Source organism: Acinonyx jubatus, chromosome A1 (genome assembly GCF_027475565.1).
Source record: "Acinonyx jubatus isolate Ajub_Pintada_27869175 chromosome A1, VMU_Ajub_asm_v1.0, whole genome shotgun sequence".
In the NCBI taxonomy this organism is placed as follows: Eukaryota; Metazoa; Chordata; class Mammalia; order Carnivora; family Felidae; genus Acinonyx; species Acinonyx jubatus.
Genome location: NC_069380.1, coordinates 187856476 through 187873963, shown reverse-complemented (window position 1 = coordinate 187873963; position 17488 = coordinate 187856476). Strand labels below are relative to the sequence as shown.

General features: G+C 39.6%; 1 protein-coding gene across 1 annotated transcript in view; it reads left to right on the top strand.

Moving 5' to 3' along the window:
• ITK (IL2 inducible T cell kinase) overlaps positions 1–17488 on the top strand; it is a 61037-nt gene that overhangs the window by 29815 nt on the left and 13734 nt on the right. The window contains exons 7-11 of the mRNA XM_015063958.3: positions 3893–3958; positions 8227–8281; positions 15540–15622; positions 16459–16592; positions 17004–17078. Of these exons, the coding sequence (XP_014919444.1) occupies positions 3893–3958; positions 8227–8281; positions 15540–15622; positions 16459–16592; positions 17004–17078 (413 nt within the window). The remainder of the gene's footprint in view (positions 1–3892; positions 3959–8226; positions 8282–15539; positions 15623–16458; positions 16593–17003; positions 17079–17488) is intronic.

The window sequence follows — 17488 nt, the reverse complement described above, 5'->3', positions numbered from 1 at the left end:
TTCTTGAGTGTTCAGATGAGACTGAAGGTACATCCCATTGTGAAGTGTCTATTTTCAGTGAAAAGAAAAGGCGTGTAGAGATGGTACAGATTGGTGGTTATATTAAAAGGCATCAGGAAGAAGACACTAAAGAGTTAGCTACACTAACTGTCTCAACTAGCCATCTAAATGATCCACGGAGAAAGTTAAGTTGTGCAAAGACCAAATGCCCACTATGAGACTTTTGAAGGGAAAAAAAAAACCTTATGAGCCCTTCTCTGATCTGAAATACAACAAAATTGCTGTTTTAACCTTCAGAATGCTCTGAGATGTACATGACTTAGATACTAGTGCTTAGTTTTAAGGCATCAGATCCATGCTGCTTTATGAAGGCTTTAGGTTTTCCTTTTAATATGTCAGAGATATTTACCCAAGCCCTGGAATATTCTCCAGAATATGATTTCAATGATTGTACAAATACAATACAAAAGTGTACCATAATTTAGCAAATTCCCTTGTTAGGTACTTAGATTGTTTCCAATATTTTGCAAATATTAACTACCCTGCAATGAACATCCTTGCATATTAATATCAGGGGTTTATATATTTTTAAAGTATGAGGTTATTACTGACAAAAAATATAGAAAAAGAAAAAGAAAACACTCCATCACTGCAACATTTGGATGGCCTAGATTGATGTTTTATTTTTTTTAATAAAAGTAGAGAGAAATATAGATGAAAACTAAGCCACCCCTCCATTTGTCCCATGTCAATTCCAAAAGTAACACTATCAACAGTTTCTTGTATATCCCAGACAAAAAAGTTATACATACACAGATGAATCCTTTTTTCATTTGCACTAAGGTGATTGATTCTGCTCTTCACCTTGCTTTTAACCTTCAGTAATATATCTTGGAGATCGGTTCATTTCAGCAGATAGAAATCTACCTTATTTTTAAAATAACCGCATGGTTTTGGAAGGTATGCTTATATGGTAAGTACTTGAATAATCTGAAATGGTGGGACATCTAGTTTCCGGGTATTTGTTTTCTTTGTTATATTTTTTTAAGTTTATTTATTTTTGAGAGAGAGAGAGAGAGAAACAAAAAAAGAGAGAGGGAGAGAGAGAGAGAATCAGAAGCAGGCTCCATGCTGATAGCATGGAGCCTGATGTGGGACTTGATCCCACCACTGTGAGATCATGACCTGAGCCAAAACCAAGAGTTGGATGCTCAACCGACTGAGCCACCCAGGTGCCCATCTTTGTTTGTTATCTTAAACAAGTTCTCAGTGAAGAACTCGTATTGCTCATACTCATGTTTCTGGGCAATATTTTGAAAAAAAATGCAAATATACGTATTTTTTGAAAATATATTTTTCTTTTGAAAATATATGTATTTCATATTTCTAATTATGGAACTGTTGAGTCAGAGTAGGTCTCAATTTTGATAGATAATTCCCTCAGAAAGGTTGCCAAACTTACATTGCCACTACCCACCAATAGGGTGTGGGAGTGTCAACACTGGGTATCACTAACCTTAAAAAAGAAAAAAAAGCTAATCTGATGAGTTCAAAAAGAGGCACACAAATATCTTTAGGGTTAAGGCTTTACTGTTTACATGCACCAAAACTTTCTTTGTCAAAGCGCCTTCTCTTTAAGTATCCTCTTTGATGCCACTGCAGGGGGAGTGAGGAAGGGGTGTCAAATATAGTTAGCTCAAGAACTGCGATGTGCCCTGGGAGACAGTGTTGCTTGCTAGCTGGGAAGAGACCCCAAAGCACTTTATGTGGAACCTCCCTCTCTAGCTGACTTGTGTAGGCCAGTGAGGCCCGGCCACAACACCTTCTCTTTGCCTATTATAAGGAAGCTCATATCAGAAACAGGTTTAAGACAGTCCGTTTCTACAGACACTAGAGGAATTTACTCAGAAATTCACTCCCTCAATCAACTGGCATTTATTTAGCACACCTGATGTGCCAGGAAATTTCTTCTCCTAGGTTGCATTTCCCCAAATGACAGCTTACCCTTTGCTCAGTGGCCTTTGGAAATGCTCAGCTCTGCACTTCAAAGGCCATCAAAGAGGACACCCTAGAGTCTAACTGGTGTTTTGGGAATTTCCCAAGTGTACTTTGTAATAGCGCAGTATAGTGGAAAGTACACAAGATCGGGAGACAGAAGACTTGGACTTCAGCATCAGCTGGTCTTGCTGTATGTCTTTGGAAAAGGCGCTTAACCTCTGTGGATCCATTTCCTTCTGTGTAAAATGCAGACGATAATGTCAGCTCTGTCTATCTCACATTGTTGAGGAAATCAATGAGATGATAAACGCGAAAGGTGCTTTGCAAATTCCACATCCACATCCAAGTGAAGAGAATTACCATTTGGGATACTATTAGCACATAATATTATGTGGCTGGCATATTAGAACACAGTTATTCTATTTCAAAGCAAAAATGGTATTTGAACTATTCATATAATTGTAAACATATGGTGTGGCAAAACCAGACATAATTAAGAGGGATTTGAAAAGATAGATAGAAGAGAAATAGCAAATTTTAGAATGACTTGACCCCCATCAATTGGCCCAGACTGCCTTGAGCACCACATTAAGGATGATTCCGAAGGAAGCATGCCACGATTGACTAGCAGTGTCAGCCATGGGCACAAGATATGAGATAATCATCCCATATTTGACATCCCTGTTCTTGATATCTTCACTCCCCAAAACGATTCTGTGAAATAGATTACACATTCCCCAGTAAACATAATCACTAAATTGAAAAATGCCTTTGTTACACAAAAATTAAAATACTTTATGAAGTAAAGAGCAAGAAACTCTTAGGCAACTTTTTGTAGACTGTTAGACTCTAGAGGAATTTTATGTGCAATCTAGGTCCCTCATTGTACACTTAGGGAGCCAGAGGCCCAGAGAGTGGAAGAAACATTGTTTTCACCTTGTAGCATTAAATGCAATAATATATGTGAAATTATTTTGAAAAATACAAAGTTATGCACAAATGTAAAGTATTTTGAGGTGCCGATTGGTCTCTTTATCCACCATGTCTTTGTTTATGCACAAATATGTATTCCTGCTCAAAAGAAAGTCCCACCTCCAAATCCAGCGTGACTTTATTCTTTTTTCTCATGTTTTACCATTTGTGTCTGAAGGAGTTGAATTAACAAAAAGAAACATTAGGGAGTCCTTGAATTAAAAGCTTATGATGCTGAGTGGCAGTATCTTTTGGGACCTGTGGTTGGAAAATGATTTTTTATATTTTAATTATTTTGGTTTCCTGACTATATAAAATTGAAGTACTAAAGTGGAAAAAATACTGACTATCACACCCCCCCCCCAAAAAAAATGTTTCCTTAGAGAAAATAGAGACCTTTTTCCATCAAAGGAAATTTCACAATGAGGAGAGCAACAAACATCTTTTTAAGTAAAATAGCCACTTTTTATTTACTATTGTTCAGGGGAGCCTGTGTGGCTCAGTCCATGAAGCATCTGACTTTGGCTTAGGTCATGATTTTGAGGTTTGTGAGTTCGAGTCCCACATCAGTCTCTGTGCTGGCAGCTCAGAGCCTGGAGCTTGCTTCGTATTCTGTGTCTCCCTCTCTCTCTCTGCCTCTCTCCTGCTCATGCTCTCTCTCTCTCCTTCAAAAATAAACATAAAAAATTTTTATTTATTATGATTCATATATTAATGGTGAAATTTATTGCCTTTGACAGATAGCAAATTGTTGGGTTTTTTTAGCCATTCTTTTATTCTAAAACTTTAAATTGTCTTATGAATGCCAAACAATGCAAGAATCCCCTACCTTAAAAGACTTTTAGTGGATTGAATAACCTATAAAATGGAGAAGTGAAAATTAGTCCTATAATGGTCTAAACACTAATTTCCCTCTTAACAGGCATGAAGGATATGTACCAAGCAGTTATCTGGTGGAAAAGTCTCCAAATAGCCTGGAAACCTATGAGTAAGATATTTTATTTGTTTTCTAAAAACATGGTACTAAAGTCCTCCTTAGATTAGGAGTAAATTACTAGTTGATTGTAAAAGTACCAGGATTTTTTTCCTTCTTGTACTTTGATCCCTAAATACACAGTAGAAGAACACTCTAAATAGGAGAAGGGGAAGATATATGCACTCACCTCCCCTTTTATCAAAGAGATGATTCTAAGATACCTATGAAGATTGTGGTGAAAGGAAAAGATTCTTCCAGGAATCTTGGTCTTACTTAAGGAGAAAAAAAATACTATGAAGACTGGATCAAATACAAACTTACTTAAAACATGCTCTAAGACAATACTTCCAATACCAAAATAACAGACAAATGGGTATTAAATATCTGCTTAGCTTGTATTGTTTATTTCAAGCCGTTGTTTATAGAAGGGTTCACATGGATATAATTTTAACAGAACTACTTGACATTTAATAAAACCCAATTGTAGTGGATACCACGTATGTATATTCCCTTGCTCAGCTGCTGAAAGGCCCAGAAGCAACAGCACCACAGCAACATTGTGTTCACAGATCTTCCTTTCTAAATAACACTGCCCACTAAAATGGAGTTCTTGGAAAAATGGCTGGGGATTCAGAGTTGATGCAGGGAAAGAACAGGATGAACTTGGAACACCTTGCACCAAAAAGTAAAGAATTATTGCCCCCCCCAAATATTTTAATCGTGTGGATGTGTCAAGTGGGCACAGAAGTCAGCTTAAAATTGTTCCTTCTGCACAAATCTGAGACAATTTGAGTATCAAAATAAACAATGACAGTAATAGATTATAATCCATCGATAAAATAAGAATCAATAACAGATAGCTTGATAGGTAAATAAATAAACAAATAAATAAATAGAATGCCAGCTAATGAATGTTCAAGGTAAGATCACGTTTAAAAATCACCATTTGTAACTCAAAGTATCAACTAATTCAGGCAAGAATCATCAATGAATATCACAACTAGGGAGGCGAAAGTTTGATATTTACATAGTTTCAAAGTATGTTCTCACAAATCACTCATCAGCAATAAAGTGGGAATAGCTGGTAGGCCCTCATTTTAACCAAGTGATCAAAGTTCACATCAACAACAGGGCAAACAGACATCCCGGGTCTCCTGATGTGACGCACTGAGAAGGACACAACATCACTTCTGTGACATTCCCACCCAAACATGCCTAATTTGAATTTCATCACGAAGAAATAAGAGACAACTCCAAATTGCAAGATATTCTACAGAATAACTGGCCTGTGCTCTTAAAAAATGTTAATATCATAAAAGACACAAAAGGCTGAGAAATTGGTTCATATTGAAGGAGCCTAAGGAGATGAGTGCTGACTAATGCACTAGTAATCCTGGATTGGATCTTGAGTAATTAAAAAAAGAAATGATAGAGACAAAATGTATCATTGGAACATCCAGTGAGATTTGAATAGAGTCTGAAATGAGGTAACAGTAGTGTGCCAATGTTAAATTTCCTGATTTAGGCAATTGTACTATTCATATACGCATATATTCCATATCTTAGAAATAAATACATACTGAAGTCTTTGTAAAGTTTATTCTCAAGTGGCTCAGAAAAAATATATATCTATTCAGAGGGAATGGTAAAGCAAATATGGAAAATGTCAATATTAGTTCATCTGGGTCAAGTGTATAGGGAGTTCTTTTATAGTATTTTTATAGCTTTTCTATACATTTGAAATCATGTAAAAATAAAAAAAATGTTGAAGTCCTCACTAAATGTATGATACCAGGGTTGAAGAACATTAGCTAATGAAGATTTCTATTAACACATTTGGGCTCTTATTAGTTCATATGTGGTCAAGTTATGTGTTGCTGAAATTCTAATAGACTCTGCAATGAAGAGTGGTCATTTTATGAAGAGTCTCTCAACCTGAGACTGGTTTTGATCAAGTATGTGTTAGTAGCCCCTCTCTCAGCCAACAGAAGAGTCATCAGTTCCAAGAACACTTGAGCTGCAATGAAGCATATATGAAATATGCCTAAATAAAATTCTTTCAATTTTTTTATAGTCAATGCCTTTAGGGCAAAATAGGTATTCATTTCAAATGATCACTGGGCTGGAAAGTTTTGTTTGTTTTTTGCTTTTAATCAGAATCTCATCCTTTATGATAGAGGGGGCAAACTCAAAATTCCAACAGAGTATAAAGCAATAGGGAATGGTGGAACCCAGGGGAAATAAAAAGGTGTATTCCTCCTCCTGAAGGTATTTTAAGTCATTAAAAAAAAAAAAAACCCTATACTATACAAACAAAACAGTCTGTGAGCCCTATTTATTCTATATACTATCAGTTTCATTTTCAGATTATGGAATTGCAGCTAGGGAATAAAATGACTCCCAAACATCCAGTCATTTAGAAGTATATATCTGTGTATATTTAAAATACCCAGTATGAGGGTGTTGTATGGAAACCAATTTGACAATAAATTTCATATTAGAAAATAAATAAATAAATAAATAAATAAATATTCTGTCTTCCTGAACAAAAAAGTTCAAATGATCTAAAAAAAAAATAAAAATAAATAAAAATAAAATACCCAGTATGATAATGTTTTATCCTTGCACTTAATATTGTCTACTTTCAGGGGATATCTGTGTAAGAACTCAAAAATGTACCATCTGGGAACATAATCATGGGCTGTGAAATCCATTGATTGGCTTCAGGTTTCCTGCCCTGACTTGAGGGCATGACCTTGGGCAAGTTTCCTCACCAGGCTGGATCTCAGATCCCTTTTCCTTAAAATGAAGGGTCAGACAGATGAAGGAGGCACTCTTGCTGCCCTTCCCTTCCGGTGCCTGAACTCAGGGTTGCCATCCCTTTTAGATAGTGACACACTTACCTACTGAGCTCAGGTGCACATCTTTAGGCAGCTGTGATGAACTGATCAGAGCTTGCACATAAGATGAAGCCTATTTGCCATCCCTCAACTAGTTAAGTTACAAGAGCTGATGTATAAAATCAGCTGATGTATAAAATACCATTCTGTTGTATGATATTCAAAAGCTCAGGTAGGGGAGCCTGGGTGTCTCAGTGGGTTAAGCATCCCACTCTTCATTTCAGCTCAGGTCATGATCTCACAGTCATGAGATGGAACCTTGTGTCAAGCCCCACGTCAAGCCCCACATCCATGCTGGGCATGGACCCTGCTCGAGATTCTCTCTCTCCCTCTTCCTCTGCCCCTCCCCCGTTTGCTCACATGCACATGTGCACACATGTGCTCTCTCTCACTTACTGTATTTTAAAAAAAAGGCTCAGATGGGTCCACTAATTCCCATATTCTGACTACTTTTTATGTTTTAATTTTTTTAAATGTTTATTTATTTATTTTGAGAGAGAGAGAGAGAGCAGAGGAGGAGGGGAGAGAGAGGGAGAGAGAAAATCCCAAGCAGGCTCCATGCTATCAGCGCAGAGTCCAATGTAGGGTTAGATCTCACAAATGGTGAGATCATGACCTGAGCTGAAATCACCAACTGAGCCACTCAGGTGCCCCTGTGGCTACTTTCTAGTAGACAACAAGTTTGGTGAGTGGTGTTCCTTCCCATCTAAAAGTTCTCCCCTCTGAAATTTATACTATTCAAAATTGATTGTTAACTGATGACCATTCTATTTCCTCTTATCTCATAAATGGTCAGAGAGGCCAGGATGTGGCTCAAGTATTAACAGCAAAATTCAAAAACTTCATCCCTAAAAATCGTTCATATTCTTCTTACCACTTTTAAGTTTTTTTCACCAGACTCCAAAATTATAAAAGTAATTACTTTGCAGAAGATTTTGAAAATAGGTCTAAAAGAGGAAAATATTACAATTATTTTACAAGGCTAAACTTTCAAATTTGTACTCAATTGTTATAGTTGTCCTAGCATCATCCTACTTATAACCATCCACTAACTTATGAAATAGAGAAGATAAAGTTTTTATAAAACTTTCTTATGGAAAATTTCCAACATGCGTAAAAATAGAATAACATAATGGACCTCCATTATACCCAAAACCCAGCTTCAAAAATTATCTCTATTTTACCAATTCTAATTCATTTGTTCCCTTCCAGTTAAACATTTTATTACCCGGATATGGTGCATACCTTTGTTTTTAAGTTTGAATGCAGTGGTACAAATAGAAAATGACCAAATCATTTTCTAGAATTAATTACCTTTTACAAGTAAATAATTTTTAAACATTTAAGTGTCATTGACATATGACTTTCTCCTGCTTTCAGGTGGTACAATAAGAGTATCAGCCGAGACAAAGCTGAAAAACTTCTTTTGGACACAGTAAGTCTCCTTGACCTGCCTTTGACTTAAAATAAAATGAATTGTGCTTTTTTTTCAGCCATACTATGGTTTATGCCAATGTAGTAAGTTGATATATTAGATTAACAGTGATTTTCATGTTCAGTGAAAATATTCTGGGGATTTATAGAAACTAGCATACAACAGGATAAGAAACCCATGGAGGGTCTCATGTCTTGGTATTGACATGCAACTGTCATGACAAATATAGTGGCCTTTCTGTCTGTGATGGGGAGCCATGGGGCTAGTTTTCCTTGCCTGCTTCTCTGGCTAGGTCAGGGGTAGCAGTGACTTACATGCTACTTGGTTGGGCTGTAGCCCAGGAGAAATACATCACTTGTTTTAATTTATTTTTATGCATCAGTTCTTAAGAGCCATGCAGTGTGGATAGCAGGACTGATCTTGCCCAAGGATGTCAGAATCAAGGGAGCAAGAGATGAGAAGAGAGAAAGCATGGTGTGGTGGGAAAAGTAAATGTCCTAATCGCTGTTCTGTCACCAACACAGTCTGTGGCTTTGGGGATGTTTCTTCCTCCTGGGTCTTAGTTTTGCAATGAGTACAAGACAAGAAGAGTTGGACTAAATCAGCAATGAGTTAGCCAGGATTCATACTGTCACCCTTTGCTCCTGATCTTATGTGACACTGTTGATCGCAGTCCATGGCTTTGAGATCCTTGTCAACACAGTGCTCTAGGCAGCTGCCATCAGTTGATTGGCACTCAAGGTGAACCCTCTCTTCCTGGACCAGGAGGCCATTTGTTACTCTGTGCCAGTGCCTCTCAAATACCTGTGTTGATGGATCACTTTTTGCGGTTGTTTTTCAATTTCCAATTTGTCACAGGCTTATATTGTGTAAAATAAATAAAAATGAACTACTAGAAAAAAAATAAAGAAGCAAGGACACAAAACCTGCAAGTTTAATTTTTTATTAGTCTTTGATTTATTAGACACAAAATTAGTCTGAGTGCTGTAAAAAATGTCTAACCGCTTTCTCTCAATTTCCCTTTCTGTCTGGTGGTGGGCCAGCAAAAATCTGCCAACTGGCACCCAACTGCAGACCACACTTTGAGTAGCACTTAAAAATGCACATTTATAGCTCTTTCAGAGAAACCAAATGTATGGAAGTATTGAGAAAAAAGTCTTCCACAGAGCAATCAATTAATTTACCAGCATATATGCCTAAAGCAGTGGTTCTCGGGCCTGTCTGCACATTAGAATCACATGGGAAACATTTTTTTAAAATACCAATGCCCAAGCCCCACACCAGATGGATTAAATCAGAATATCTAGTTGGTAGGATCTAAGCATTAATAATTCAGAGAAAAATCTCTCCAGACGAGTCTAATATTCAGACATTAATGACCCGTGCCCAACACTAGTCTTACCGATGAGACCAGCAAACTGTAGGTATGTGTTGTTGGAAACATTAGTCTCCCTGTGCCAAAATGTCAACCTTGTCCCTGCCATTGCACCATATCTTCTAGTTTGTATTTAAAGGTTTTCCTGTCTGTAAGAAATTTAAATTAAACTGCAAATCTCTCCTGCACGGGATGAAGGTGGGGTAACCAACTCATCCTGGTTGGTCCTGGGACTGTCCCAGTTTTAAAATTGAGAGTCCTGTGCCCAGAAATCCCAGCCTCCCCTCAGTCCTGGACAAACTGGGACAGCTGGCTACCCAAACTGGTAGCCACTATTTGCCCAGTTAGTGATGAGATTTAGAGAAGGAGACCTGGGAAGGTGCCAGGAAGGGAATGAAAGTCTGTGATGGGAAGGTGGAGGGTTAATAAATATTGTTAAAGATTAATTTAAAGGCATGCAGTTTATTATTGGCATGCAATTTACTTTTGTAGAAGGGGAAACTGGTGACAGATTGATTCATTCGGTCAAAGGCAAAAATAGAATTTCTGTAAGAGGAAAAGGGGAGGGGAGAAGGAAAAACCCATCATCATACTGGGGAGCAATGAACTTCATCTTCTTCGGGTAAGTTGCCGATTAGCAAGCTGCTAGCAAAGAGGACAAGGTGAGATGTTCTGCCCTTGGGCAGCTTGCTCTCATCAAAGAGAGCAAGTTCAGTTGTTTACGGATTTCTCAAAAGACTCTGTGTGCTTACCAGTGAGGGACACAACAGACAGCCTGCACTATGTCATCTGTCTCCGTTAGCAGCCCTCTCAGCTTCGGCGTGTGTGCACCATTTCCTTTATTAGGATATCTGGCTATAAACTCAAGTACCTTACCATTTTGCTGAGCACAGGACTAAGCACTTAGGGGTGTTTGAGATAGGATCTTTGACCTCGACAAACTTTAGGCTGTACTGAAAAAGAAGGCAAACTTAAAAGTCAGAGGACAATCCAAGATAAACTATGAGCCTGAGGCAGGCTGGCAGTGGCCTCAGAGTTCAGAGACGACTCTGAAGAGTCAGATCTCATGGGGGGAAAGAGGAATCGATCTGAGTCATTACTGGACCCTGCTTTCTCCTTGGTTCCACATCAACTCTGCACTTCATGATTTCCTGTGGTCCCCAGTAGACCACGCATTAGAACCACTGGGAAACTTAAAAATCCAGAATCCCAGGCCCCCACCCAGACCTACAGAATCAGAATCTCCAGAGTCAGTTCCTGGGAATCTGTATTGTTTTCTAGCCAAACTTATGATGTGTATGCAGCGGGCTCAGCTCCTACTTCAGCCAAGCTATGTTACTGGATAACATAGCAAAACCTGACCGATAAGAACTAATTGAAAGGATTGCAAAATTAATTAAAAACCTGAATTATATGGAGTTTAAACAAGTGCAGTTTTGTTATTTTCAATCACACGTTGGTTAATGAAGTGTTACCCATGGAGTCCTTGAAACAGCCCACATTTAATGACAAGCTGAAGAGGTTTCCTGTTCGACAGCAGTTCCTTGGAGACACTTAAATACATTTTGCTTTCTGGGGCAGTTGAAACATTCCTCCGTGCTAATATTCTGAACTACTTTACCAAATCCTCTTTGCCTTCTTAGGTAATATAAGGGCAAACATCAGCGGGTCCCTGTATTGTTGGCTGCTTGAAACAATAGCAGAATTGTTTCGTGGGTGTGTTTAGTATCTCTGTTATCTAACAAGTGTAGGACCCTTAAGAGATGGATTGATAGATTTTTATCAACTAGAGCTCCTAATGTACTGCCCCATCCACAGTTCTCCACTAGAATAGAAAGGCTTTATCTTGTTCCCGCTGCACCTAGAAACCCAAACTATATTTATGACAAAGTAGTTACTCAACAAATATGTGTTGAATGAATAAATACATTAAATGCTTAGAAAATGTTTTTAAATTAACAACTATGCTTAAAGAGAAACTGGCTGATCAAGAGCATCACTGGGGGTTCTTTATAGAAATACAGATTCCAAACTCTAGACCTCACCAACCAGAACCTCCGGAGGTGGCACCCAGGTGATTCTGGAAGTTACCCAAGTTTAGGAACTACAGAAAAGCATTTCCTACACCGTCGTATCCATTCATCAGATAACACCTCCTCTAAGAAGCTTCTCATGCTTTCCATCTCCCTGGCCATGGAACGTGGTTGTCTGTCCTTTGAACCTTTCTGGTGCAATGTCATTACTTCTCCAGTGGCACTGTTCTCACTCTCTCTTGGGCCTCAGCAGTTTATCTTCTGTCTTAACCCATTTAGTTAGAGAGTAAATTCCTCGCAAGCAGGGATTTCATGGCTTACAGCATCACGCACGTGTGTTGGAGGAATTAATACCTCCAACAGACAGAATACCATAGCATATGACAACAATGGCTAATGATAGCCCTAACAGTCATTGTTCTGGTATATTCCAGGAACGGCTCTATACACTTTAATTCTCCCAACAACCTTACAAAGGGAATCTTACAGATGAGGAAAGCGAAGCTCATACATTTAAACAGGAAACAGCTGGAATTCACAGAATTATAGACTGGTAGAGTAAGAATTCCCTTTGAAGAACATCTGTGTTACAAAAGAGTAAACTGAGGCCACGTTCAGAGTGTGAATCAGTGGCATAGTTCTGGACTAGAGGAGGGGTGCGTCTTCACACATATACATGCACACACACACAGTTAACAAGAGAATATATGAGCTAAGTTCTATTCTCCCATCCCATATTTCCCATCTGTATATTTCACCATCTCCATGGCTTTTTCCCCTATTGTTGCATCTTTGAAAATTAGTAAAAGGTAAACTGAAACCTTAAAAATGCCCCAAGGAACAAGGGCCCCTCTTCTGGCTAAACTGTACAAGTCAGTGCCCCCTTTGCATGATGGTGATATGAACAAAGACCCTTTACAGTGTTCTTAGTGGTTGTGACTTCCTCTGAGCCCTTTGCAGGAAGTGAGTGGTAAGGCACATGCTGGATGCCTCATTTTCCTCAGAACTCTAGACTGCCTCAGCCCCACATGAGAGTTTCCTGTCGCCCTCACTGAATGCCACCTAGAGCAAGTATGATGGGGGAAGAGCTCTGAACCTCCCCTGCTTAGCCGAGCTGCCTGCAAACATTACCTCCCCTTTTTCTCACGTCTGTGGATTACTCTTGTTCACAGCTGGGCCCCACTCTGATTACGGTTTTGTTTTGTTTTAAAAAAATAATGGCTTCTTTGGGAGAATGAGAACAACAACAAAACATTACTAATTAAATAGAAGAGATGTTCACGTTCCCCTCTTCACAAACATTTGATAAACGTCTGGGGTTTTTTTGGTCTGTTTCTTCCCCTTTTAGAATAAGATATGCAGATAAAATCTTCCTCTGCTGAAGTTTTGTTCCTTCCTGCCTTGAGTTTAACCCATCCCATTCTAATGAGGCAAGAGCAAAAGCTTCATTATTTGATAAAGGGGGAAATCTCTGAAGATAAGCTATGCTGCATGTAATGCATGGACGAATATCACAAAAGTAGTTTGATTAAAAGAAGCCAGACACGGGTGCACCATTCACAGTAGCCGTAAGGTGGACACAGCCCAAATGTCCATCCATTGATGAACAGGTAAACAAAATGTGATACATCAGTACGATGGAATATTATTCAGCCATAAAAAGGAATGGAGGACTGATACATGCTACAACTTGGATAAATCTTAGAAAACAATATGCTACCTGTAAGGAGCCAGGCACAAAAGACCACATATTATATTATTTCATTTACATGAAAGGCCTAGAGCAGGCAAATCTATGGAAACAGAAAGCATATTAGTGTGGCCAGGGTGCAAATAGAAGTATATTTTGAGAGTAATGAAAATGTTCTAAAATTGGATTGTAGTGATGGTGACACAACTCTGTAAATTTACTAAATATCATTGGATTGTACACTTGAAATGGGAGAATGTCATGGTATGTAAATTGTGCCTCAAAAGCTATTTTTATTTATTTATTTGTTTATTTATTTATTTATAAAAGCTCTTTTATTTATTTTATCTTATTTTTTATTTGAGAGAGAGAGAGAGAGCAGGAGAGAGAGGCTGAGGGAAAGAGAGAGAATCTTAAGCAGGCTCCACACTGAGTTTTACTGCTGTTTAAAGATAGAGACTACTCATCAGGATATTACAAATAGGAGCTACATGTTCAGCTAAGTCAGTGGAGCCCAAACCTGCAAGTCGGTAAGAATTGCACAGCAGGTGCCTTTGGGTGGCTCAGTCATGTAAATGTCTGACTCTTGATTTTAGCTCAAGTCATGATCTCCTGGTTCATGGGATCGATCCCTGCATCAGGCTTGGTGCTGACAGTGTGGAGCCTGCCTGGGATTCTCTCACTCCCTCTCTCCGCCCTTCCCACCCTCCTTCAAAATAAATAAAACTTTTTTTTTTTTTTTTTTTTTTTTTTTTTTTAAGAATCACAAGGCAAGCTTCTAAAAAGTTCACGAACCAGGTTGCCAGTCCTGGTGATTCAAAGGTCATATGCTTGCGGTGAAGCACGGTTAGGTGTTTGTTGTTTTGTTTTGTCTTGTTCTGTGCTTCAGATTCTTCAGGTGATTGTGATAATCAACAAAGTTTGGGACACAGGAGTATAGGGAGTGAGGCCAGATCAGTAGTTCTCAACCGGGGTGATTTTGTCCCCCAGGGACAACTTGGCAGTGTCTGACATCCAGTTGATAGAAGCCAGGGATGCTGCTAAACATCCTATAATGCTGAGATTCTAGGGTACAAACAGTTAGCATGGCCATCTGTGTGTATTGCTTTCACGGTGTGTAGACAATCCACTTTGGGGATGGAGAGGATTTGGGGATGGAGGGGCTTGCATCGTTCTAAATCGTACATACTGTGCTCCATATGCTATCAGTCTATGTGGCTCACACATGAGGCTCATGTGTTTCTCTGGCCTTCACTTGTGGCCCTGTCTATGTTGAAGTTAAGTAACTCATAGTAATAGCTTTTGCAAGTATTACCAGCACGCATTTACAGCTGGGCAGAAACACAGCATTAGATGTGATGTACTCAAAACAGAGTTCAGATTGTAATGTTTCCACCAGGAACGAATAAATTGGCATATCCATTTGCTTGTGCTTGATTCATTAGCACCGGCAAAACTGTCAAGGGGAGGGAAGAGCACAGTCTTGGGGCTTTTCCTTCTCTCCACTTCCCTCATGCAACCAGGAACTTCATGTTTTTTTCTCCTTTTGCCCTGCAGCAAAATCAGCACTCTAGAAAGGGCCTGATAAATACGTTCCCATGAAGAAACTGACAAAGCTTCCAGGTCAGAAAGCTTTGTGCCCTTGGAGGGGAATGAAGAAGTGGTTTCTAACATTTGTTGCGCAGAGGTATCCTGGAGCAGCAGAATGAGCATGGCCTTTGCTCACATGCCACGTGCAAGGTTCAAATCCCAGGTCCACCGCGTACTAGTTGCGGATGGTGGGAAAGTCACGGAAGCTCTGTGGCACTCAGTGTCCTCATCAGTAAATTGAGGATGTGACGTCTAGACTGCAGTGTTGTGGTGAGGGTTGGACAATATCTGTAATGAGGCTGGTACATGGTGAGCTCCAAAAGGGCAGCCTTGCATTTATCTGTCTTCATGCACTGCTTATGTCATCACCAGAAGTCTCTGATCCAGGGTAGGACCTTAAGAAATACCTGTTGCTTGAGCAGGTGAAATGCTAGCCATTATTGCTGAAATTCTGCTCTGTGCAAAGCTGGCCTATAGTATTTTCTCCTTTCACAGACAAGAAAGTAGAGCTGGACGCAGGAGCCAGGTTTCCTGGGATCACTAACCTTCTGTATTTTCTAACCATTCCAGGCCAAAGAAGGAGCCTTCATGGTACGAGATTCCAGGACTCCAGGAACTTACACCGTGTCTGTTTTCACTAAAGCCGTTGTAAGGTACGGTGCTAACTCAGCTCAGCAAAGTGGGGAGAGATAGTCCTGAGGTGGGTGAGCAATAGGCCACACACAGCACCATCAGACAGGGCAAGAGCTAGAGGGGTGGCTCGAAACAGTGTGCTTTTGCTGATCCCTCTGAGAAAATCAAGGCCAGGGAGATTAAGGACATTGTTGAAGTCATTTTCCTGGAGAGTGACAGAGCTGGGTCCAGACGCCACTGTCTCTCCTAAATTAGCATCCCTGCGTGCAGAGCTCTAAAGAAATAAAATACTTGACTCTGCATTTGATGCGTTTATCATTTAACCCACAGCTAACAAAGAAGATACTTTCAGCCAGAAGCGAGAAGATACGTATTTAGTTCTGGCTCTGCTAACAAAGCTACCTACCATTTACTGAGTCCTTACCATGTGTCTGAACCCTACAGACTGTTTCTGATCCTAATCAGCTCTGAAGGCAGGTATTACTATGCTCCTTTCCATCGAAGAAACCGAGGCTCAGACAGCTGATGGTGCCTCTCTGAGACAATGGAGCTCAAGTGGCCATGTTCCAGCCGGCTGACTGCAAGACCCTCATGCTGTCTGCCCCGCTCCATACCTCTGTTTCCTCCTCTGTAAAAAAATATCTAAGAGCCAATCCAGGTCTCAAATTCTATTGTAATTAAAAAATAAGTAACAACAAAGCAGTTTGGCAATAAGCAAAGTCCAGTAAGAATTAATATCTGCCATCCTTCTGAGAGGGTAAAAAACAAAGCTCATACGAAGCTGATACCAGTAGACATTTTTGTGTCTAAACATTGCTTCTTAATAATCACTGCATTTATGCTTCTTTTGTTTAAGTGAGAACAACCCCTGTATCAAGCATTATCACATCAAGGAAACTAATGATAACCCCAAGCGATATTATGTGGCTGAAAAGTATGTGTTTGATTCCATCCCTCTCCTCATCAATTACCACCAACACAATGGAGGAGGTAAGTTCTAAAGGACAAGGCCAGGGCAGGGGCGGTGGCGGGGGGGGGGCACTCACTGGGGAACTTGGGAAAAAAAATGACAAATTCCCAGCAGGGTTTCTTCATCGCAGGCAAACTGACCATAAATAATAACTAAATCTACAAATAGAAAAGAATGCCGAATATTTGATCATATTGCATGTTTTCCACTAGCAAATTCTGTGGTTAGACTCATGGGATTTCACCACCTGCCCATCTGTTTTTATGATTCTTGTTGGAGGGAGTGTGATATCAGTGATTGGGTGTTGGGATTTGTTTTCCAGAATAAAAATAGCTTTTGCACTGGGTTATTTTTTTTTTCCTGGTGGTTTAATTTGAACAGTTGCTATAGTAAAGCTCTAACTGCCACCTTTCACTTTTTAATCAACCCAGGTCTGGTCACTCGACTCCGGTATCCAGTTTGTTCCTGGAGGCAGAAAGCCCCAGTCACAGCAGGACTGAGATATGGTGAGCAGTGCGTTCAGGACTGTCATATCACATCCCTAAAGGTCTGGGGCAAATTCTGAATGGGCTTTCCATGTACGTAATTCTTCCCCAGACTTAAAAATGACCATTTGGGGCGCCTGGGTGGCTCAGTCAGTTGAGCAGCCAACTTTGGATGAGATCAACTTAGGATGAGATCATGACCTGAGGCGAAGTCGGACGCTTAACCAACTGAGCCACTCAGGTGCCCCAACAATAAAACATTTTCAATCAGGTAGAAAAAAATAGTTGAGGTGTTGCAAGAACCCTTTCATTTACTTTCTTTGAGATCTTGATTAATGCCATTTTCCTTCCTCTTTCCATGTAATCTCTCCCCACAAACATTTTTCATGGTTTTAAATGCATATCCTATGTTATTATTAGCGGGGTGGAAA